This window comes from Onychomys torridus, chromosome 2 (genome assembly GCF_903995425.1).
Source record: "Onychomys torridus chromosome 2, mOncTor1.1, whole genome shotgun sequence".
Classification (NCBI taxonomy): Eukaryota; Metazoa; Chordata; class Mammalia; order Rodentia; family Cricetidae; genus Onychomys; species Onychomys torridus.
Window position 1 is genome coordinate 68,903,404 of NC_050444.1, and position 8,468 is coordinate 68,911,871.

At 42.8% G+C, this 8,468-nt stretch overlaps 1 protein-coding gene across 2 annotated transcripts in view; it reads left to right on the forward strand.

Moving 5' to 3' along the window:
• The window catches only part of Stx17 (syntaxin 17), a 52,127-nt gene extending 46,673 nt beyond the window's left edge, over positions 1-5,454 (forward strand). For both annotated transcript variants that reach the window (XM_036179810.1, XM_036179811.1), the window contains exons 7-8: positions 3,055-3,141; positions 3,873-5,454. In XM_036179810.1, the coding sequence (XP_036035703.1) occupies positions 3,055-3,141; positions 3,873-4,112 (327 nt within the window). In that variant the 3' untranslated portion in view covers positions 4,113-5,454. The remainder of the gene's footprint in view (positions 1-3,054; positions 3,142-3,872) is intronic.
• Positions 5,455-8,468: the final 3,014 nt, after the last annotated feature.

Sequence of the window (8,468 nt, forward strand, 5' to 3'; positions counted from 1 at the left end):
AGTCATTGTGATGGTTTGAATAAGAGTGGCCCCAGTAGGCTCATTTATTTGAATGTTTAGTTACCAGAGAGTGGAACTCTTTGAAAGATTAGAAGGTATGGCCTTGTTGGAGGAAGTTTGTCACTGGGGCTGGGCTTTAAGGTCAAAGGCCCATGCCAGGCCCATTCTCTGTCTCTTGGCCTACCGATCAGGATGTAGCTCTTAGCTACTTTTGCAGCACCATGGGTGCCACTAAGGTCCTGTCACTGTGCTCCCTGCCGTGATGATGGTGGACTAAGCCCCTGAAACTGTAAGCAAGTCCCCCGTTAAACGTTTCCTCTGTAAGAGTTGCTTTGGTCATGGTGTCTCTTCACAGTACCAGAACACTGACTAGGACAGCCATAGTGTTGCAGTATCCTAAGTTTTAGGAAGGGGCACAGGAAATCTATCTTCCTGAGGTCATAGCAATAGCCCTAGCAGACTCCTCCCGCAGCAGGGGAAAGGAGCTCTTTACCCACTCCCTTAGCCTAGAAAGATGGAAAGTTGGTGATAGGCTTTACTGCAGTGGCTTATCTGCTAGCATAGATTGTTCCAGGCAAGAGTGGAAGGCGGACAGAAGTAGTGTCAGCAATGCAGGCAAGTAGGATATTATTGGTGCTGGCACTTGCTTCTGTGCCTAAGAAGAAAGCTGACTGAAAGGAGCTTTGCTGTTGTAAAAATGGAAATCCAGTAGGAGACCTGTTATCTGAGAACACCATCACTAGGAATAAGCTCCCCAAATTGTTTTGCTGGAAAGATGAGTTAGCAGCACTTCCTTAGGAAAACCAGGATGGGTGTTTCTGTTCTTCCATTGTGCTTTGCAGACATCTCACTGTGTCCTCCTTTTAACACAATGAAGTAGAAATGCCATTGTCCTCAGATAGCAGATGGGAGTACTTGGCCCAAGAACACACCAGGGCAGTATTGGGATTTGAACACAAAATATCCTCTCCTAGGTTTTGTGCCAGTCTTATCATGGACAATAGTGACCTTCAAAGTGTGAAATGAGAGGCTGCAAAGATGGCTCAGTACTTAAGAACATGCACTGCTCTTGCAGAGGACCTGAGTTCTTTCCCCAGCACCCACAGCAGGTGGCTCACAACCTCCTATAACTCCAGCTCCAAGAGATCTTATACCCCTTAATGTAACACACACACACACACACACACACACACACACACACACACACACACACACCTTCTCAGACTGTATTTCAGGACTGCCACATCAAAAGCCTGTGGCAGAGCCTGTTACATGAATCCTAAATGGTCTTATAATAAAAACCCAGAGCCAGACATCTTGGTGAAAGCTGAAAGCTCAGAGAAACAGAGCAGCCACATCTACCACCTCTTACCTCACCAACTCCTCAGCCTGAAAGAGCCTCTGCAAGAGAGCGAAATCCTGTCTCCTCCAGCCTTATATTCCTTTCTCTGCCTAGCCATATCACTTCCTGTCTCAACCTTCCTAGTGCTGGGATTAAAGGTGTGAGATCCCAGGTGCTAGGATTAAAGGTGTGTGCCAACACTATCTGATCTCTATGGCTAACTCTTTGGCTGGTCTGTCCCCTGAGCTTTATTTCTTAGATTACAAATATATCACCACTAGGGCCCAGCACTTTGTTTCCAGAAACTTTATAGGTGATCTAGTTTGTACTCAAGTTTTAGAGCCTTGCCTACACTTGTGTGACAGATTCAAAAGAAAACTGAAAAAAAAAAAAAGACTATTTTAGGAATTGTTAGGGATGTCAAGATAGTGGTGGAGAATCCTGGAATGAAGGGCCACCACAAAGGCCTGGCAAGGAAAGACTATCAATAATGCTAATAGGAAACAGCAGGGGCTTGTGAGCTGGGTGGTGGTTATGTTCTCACATGAAATGCTGATTGGAATAGGAAGCTTTAGTTACATGTGCCTCAGTCTAAATAGGTTTAGCACAAAAGACAGTTGAATCACTGTATAAGGGGCATTATGTGGAATGAAAGAGGGATTCTTCTATGTTTTTCTGCAAAGAAGTGAAAGAAATTGCCTGTGCCCTGACGGTCATAGTGATCACATGGGTTTCTACATTTGTTAGGACCTATCCTACTTCACCACCAACATGGTTGCATATTATGGTACATAACTATCTAATAACTATATATATATATATACACATCTATATGTGTACACATATATACCTACAAAAACTAAATAAAGTTGATCTTAATGAGATCCTGGTTGCAGGTTAAGGACAGAATGCTTTTGCCTGAGGTGTCAGAGCAGAGCTCAGTAGCCACTCATGAGGGACACTGAGGTGGTTTTGCATATTAGAGAGGAAATGGCAGTCTCCAGCTCCTCCATTCATCCATCAGAAATCCCTGGAGTCACGATTGCTGCTGCGTCACAACAGGTGTTGCTGTTTCGGGTAGACTACTATATTAATATTGTTGATGTGAACTATCTTAACTTAGACTATATAATATGTGGTAAAATGGTGTAAAACTCAACACCACAGATTCTTTCATTACTCCCCATTGTATATCAAAAGTGCAAAGATTTCATGCTGGATTACGACACATTGTAGTCCCATTCATAGAAAAGAACAATTTGTATTTGTTGGATCGGGGCATTTTACTCCTAAAGTAAATTTGATTCAAAGAAAACCTCCAAAGAGGGTAAGTTATGGACTTTGTTTGAATTTGTTTTCCTTTTTTTGCTATCAAACCCAACATGACATGTGAATGCTTATTTGAATTTTTTTCCTCCTACAAAGTAGGTTCATTTGGAGAATAATATGTTTGTATGTTTGAATGAATTCCAGTGTGAGGTGCTTTTTGCTATGAAGGTACCACCCTTTTATTACCCAATCATTAAGTCCCCCTCTTTTTTCGTGAAAGTGAATTTGTACTTTCTACATGGTTTATCAGATGCTATTAATGAACCACTATTAAGACTGCAAGGCTGCAGTACCAGGGCCTGATTACAGGCATTAAAATAGTGTGTGTTGGCTTCCCACTGATCCCCAGCAGGGCTGCTCACTCATAATTCCTTTGCATCCAGTCTCAGCAGGAGAAGATTGACAGCATAGCAGACCATGTCAACAGTGCTGCTGTGAATGTTGAAGAGGGAACCAGAAACTTGGGGAAGGTAAGATTCTGCTCCTGCTGACAAATCAATGGTACTCTGGCTCCCAGGAATCTCCAGTATTAACCCAATTGATCCGCTCTCTTCAGTGCCCAGGGAACCAGCAATTAAGGAAATAAGGAAGAAATGACACATAGGTAGTGTAAGGAATCAATGGCTGTAATATTCTACTCCCAGATTCATTCTGTCATGAGAAATTTTTTTTTCCCCAAAGAGTGAACTGTGGTCTCTCTCACTCTAGGGCATTTAGTTGTTATGAAGGAGTATCTGTGGAGGCCTGGGGAGAGGAGAGAGCAGTCCATTCATCCAGGCAGAGCAGAAGTGAGACTACAGTAGCACTCGAGGAGTGTGGCTATCTATGATCGGTATAATGTGATTTTCAGCTCAGGTGCCTAGTGTGGAGTAACCCCTGTGCTGAATCAAAGCTTTGGTGGGAGCCAGTGGCTGCTGAAACTGTTTAAATAAGCCAGCCAGATAGTGGATTGATTGTTTTGCAAGTAAAATCAATTTGTAGCTGTCCACTCTGGAGCAACCTCCCTTTGTTCTGTGGTCTGGAGCAGTGGCGGTACCTGTGGAATACTTTCACACACACGTTCCCAAGAATAATCTCTGAGGTTAATTATGAACCCAGAGTTAAAGAGGCATTGCCAGGAGTAATGAGAGGAAAGCGCACATCACCACAGGCAGGTTTTCTCAACTCAATTTCTAAATTGAATTTTTTTTTTCTTTTACAGGCAGCAAAATACAAGCTGGCAGCTCTGCCTGTAGCAGGTGCACTCATCGGAGGAGTGGTGGGGGGTCCCATCGGCCTCCTTGCAGGCTTCAAAGTGGCAGGAATTGCAGCTGCACTTGGTGGTGGGGTATTGGGCTTCACAGGTGGAAAATTGATACAAAGAAGGAAACAGAAAATGATGGAGAAGCTCACCTCCAGCTGTCCAGATCTCCCTAGCCAAAGTGACAAAAAATGCAGTTAAAGCCCAGACTTGCAGCTGGTGCCAGTGCATCCATCCTAAGGAGCACCGTGCTGCTGTTGAATGCTCAGTTGTTGGAACACAGTGTTGGGAAGTGGCTCTTCATGTCCATGTAGTATTGAACCACCATAACTGGATGTGTTTGTTTGCTGGCTGTTAATGGAGATGTTAGAGGAGCCTGGGCTTGAGGGTATGTGATGTCTATCGGGTCCAGTTTAAAGACTGCCAAAGAGAAAATGTTCTGCCTGGAAATGTGAAAACTGAACCTCTAACTCTAAAGGTCTAAGATGTGTAGAATGTGTCGGGCGCATGAGGGTCAGTGTATGTGTAGATTATTTTTCCTACAGGGAAGGAACAGAATGTGAGTTCTGGAGTCTTTCTGTGAGGTAGGGATGTTGCCACCTACCAAGGGGCCCAGGTGAACTACTTCTGTACTTGGATCCATCTATATTTTCTGGTGAAGGAAACTAACACTATAAAACGGACAGAGACGCCCACTTTCTCTTGACACTCTCTTCATTGTGACATGGGTGACATCTTTTCTGAACTCTTCCCTGCCTCTCCAGCTAAGGAGCACAGAAGCTCATGTGCTGGATCTACTAACCCAGCCACCAAACCCACTTACAGCTGGTGATTCTGAAGGTTCTCTGCTTCTGGGGTGAATTCTACCCATCTTGTGAGGATTTTTCTCATAATCGGCGTTTTTATATCATTGTCCATCTCTAGTTACCCCTACCTGTAATCTCTTAAGTTGAAAAACAAAAATTTAAAAATTTCCAACATTTTTTGGGCAAAGGGGGATAAATACAAGGTCACATCATGGGGCACTTTAGAACTTCAAGGGGCTGACATACCTGCCTCAAGGGGTCTGGCCCTCAGTCTTGCTGGGGGACTGAGAAGGAGCTTTCTACCTCCCTTCTGTTACCGCAGCCCTTTCGCAGGCTGTCCCCTGTCCTTCAGTTTTCTCTGCCACTCTCCCAGTGTTGATGTGTAACTCCTCTCATGTTCTAGATGACCAAGCCAAGATTCAGACCCAATGAAAGATCTGTGATGCTAACCAACAGATGACATGGACAGCAATCACAGGCCAGTCCAGCTCCATGACTGTCTCAAACATAAAGGTTTGAAATTTAGAGAAAAGGAATTTAAGACTGCAGGCAGCCTCACCCTGCATCCTAACTCATCCTAACTGGCTGCCTCATTCTTTAATCTCCCCTGAGGAGAAAGCACAGTCAGCCAGGAGCATGGGTTCAAGGACCAAAGAGTTTATCACTTAGCTTCTTTTAAGAGCTGGGTTGAGCTGGGTGGTGGTGGCGCACGCCTTTAATCCCAGCACTCAGGAGGCAGGGGCAGGCAGATCTCTGTGAGTTCAAGGCCAGCCTGGTCTACAGAGTGAATTTGGGGACAGGCACCAAAACTACAGAGAAACCATCTCAAAAAAACAAAACAAAACAAAAGCTGTGTTGTTTGATGTTTGACCTCTATTGATTGCTACTTTTCCCTCTGTTGCAAGATCCTTTCCTGTGATGCTTTTGAGTCTTACTGATGCATCCCTATGACACGAAGCACTACACCATATTAAACAATTAAGAGGTATCAAGTATTTGTTATCTGCTGACTGAAGACCTTAATATCCTCCTCCCAAAAAACTTATTAAGTGTCAGATTCTGAATCATTGACACTGGGAACTAAGTATTTGGAGTAATTATTTTTAACTTCATCCTTTGTTCTCTGTTTCTTGCTGCTCCTTTAAGGCAGGCATGTCAAACCTGAGTAGGAGGCAGAACTCATCCAGATTTTATTTAAGACAAGATGCTTTTTTAGATTTTGTTTTTCAAAATCGTTTCTCCTTTGTAACCCTGGCTGTTTGGGAACTCACTCTGTAGATCAGATTGGCCTTGAACTCAGGATTGCACCTGCCTGTGCCTTAGAGGGCTAGGATTAAAGGCACACGCTGCCACCTCCTGACTAAAACAAGATTCTAGAACCTCCATCACAGGTAATTCTGATACAGCCAGCCCAACCTGCTTAGCTGGAATTATAAGAATAGCGATGTTGTTTCATTGTTTAATCTCCCATGTTCACCCTCATCTTCCTCATGGCTTAGTACTCATCCCACCAGTCCCCAGAGGGCCACTCAGCCAGTGTGCCATAACAGACACAGCACAAAGGACTTAGAAGAACCAGGATGAGGCTTGCATTTGAAACCCACGTCTTCGGGATTTTGCATTTTTACTGAGCCATTGTGGAAACTGTTGACATGATCATGGACTGTCAGTACGGGCTTTTGACTCTAGCCGTCTAAATGCTTAAGGAAGTTCCAGTCTTCTTAAATTTTTATACTTTAAAGTTACTTAGATATTGTACCTCATTTCCCTACAAGTGAACCTAATAGCTAACTTTTTGTGGAAATTGCATAGAAGTGTTTAATCAACTATAAATGATATAAAGTACTTAAAAGTATAAATTAGTCAATATGACACAGAAGTGATCTTAAAATTGGACTTAATATGCCCCACAGTGTCAGTTAAATTTATCTTCTCTATGATTTATGACTTATTTTATTTCAACCAGTTAAAAAAGGACCACTTTAATTAAGCTCATAAAAACTGTTAAGACTCATTTCAGTAATTGTAGTGCTTCTAAAGACTTTTTGATGTTATAATTGGAGAATTTCTCTGAAATTTTGGTGTAAAACACAGTAAAAAATATATTAAAATTGAACATATATACATGAAAAATGTTTATCATTATGTGCAATGCATTTTGATGTTTTGTTTTTCAACAAACATACTAATTTCAGTCCACTAAACCAATTGCTGCCTACGGTTTTCAGAAAATACCCTTCCCTACAGAAGAACTGGTATTTCCTAAGCAGTTAGCCAGGCACTTTACCAGGCATTTATGGAGAGGGTAACTGGGCCTCAGAGGAATTGAGTAATGTGTAGAGTCATTCAATTCCAAACGAGGGAGCTGGGATGGGGTTGGGTGTGTGTTGATGCTCAGTCTCTCTTGGTTATGCTCTGCTACCTCTCCCAGAGCCTACAAGGACAGCTGTGAACAACCCATGCTGCTCATTTGCTTCTTTGTCTTCTGGTGCCTCATCAGGTGTCCACAGCCTGCCTTTAATTGTGGCCATGGCACTGTACTGTTCTTCAAGTATAAAATGAAGAGCGCCACTATCCTGCCCCACCCTCTACACATTGGTTTATATCATAGGTTATGATCAACGTTTAATGTGTTTTATATAATTAAAAATAAACATTAGTACTTTTTAAGACAAATCCCTCATAGCTTTTAGAATCAATTAATCATCACCCTCTAAATGATACCCCTGGGGAACCATGCATACACGGTAGGGTGCTGGGGACACTTAGGCTGTTTCTGAACATCTGCTTTTGGATTTGCCACCAAAGAATTGCACATCAAATAAGAAAAGCCACAGGCCATTTCCCATACCTGTGTGACCTCTTTTCCCATCTCAATTTTGTGTCTTCTGTTGGCCTAACTATCCTACCTCACACACACAAGCCAGGGACCTAGAAAATGAGCATGCTGAAGCTGCCTAGAACTGGCCATACTTCTAAAGCAGGGCCTGGGTTTACCCTGAAACTCCTGCATAGCCACAAATGTCCTTCTGTCTGTCTGCCTTTTGTGCTCTATGTTTTCTGCAGCATGAGAACGGGATGCTCATAACATCCAATGTTCACAAGGCGGCTTGAAATAGAACTACAAATATCTAGCACACAATATTCCAGTAAAAGCCCAGAAGCCAAACCAACCTTTGACTAGCTAGTGACGAAGGCATTTCTCAGAAGAGTCCCAGAAGCCCTTCACTGAGAGCACATGGACTCTGGATAGAGGAGGGAAAGGTCCCCTGTGTACATGTAATGCTTTCTCACCACAGACTAGAATGTGGCTGTGGTTCTCAGGTGGTTACAGAGATCTGATGACGTTCCCAAGTAGTTGGAAGTCTAACAAAGTCAGGGTGCTCTCTCTGACCCAGTCATCAAACACATTCATGATGTTTGTGTATGGAGTTTTGTTGTTTTTGTTTCCTGAAATAGGGTTTTACTGGTAGTCTAGGCTAGCTTTGAACTTGCAATCCTCCCACTGCCATCTCCCAACTGTTGGGATTATAAGCATTCAACTCTGTTTCTAACACCCATGTCACTAACGCCCATGTTTCTACCAAATGGTTCTATTTGGGTTCATCACTTTGACACCCTTTCTCACACACACACACAAAACACAAAACAAAAACAAAAAAACTTTTCTTGAGTGTTATAAATAATAGTAAAAGAGTTTTGTATCTACATTGCTACCTTCAAAGAAATTAATTTGTGACAAAAATATATC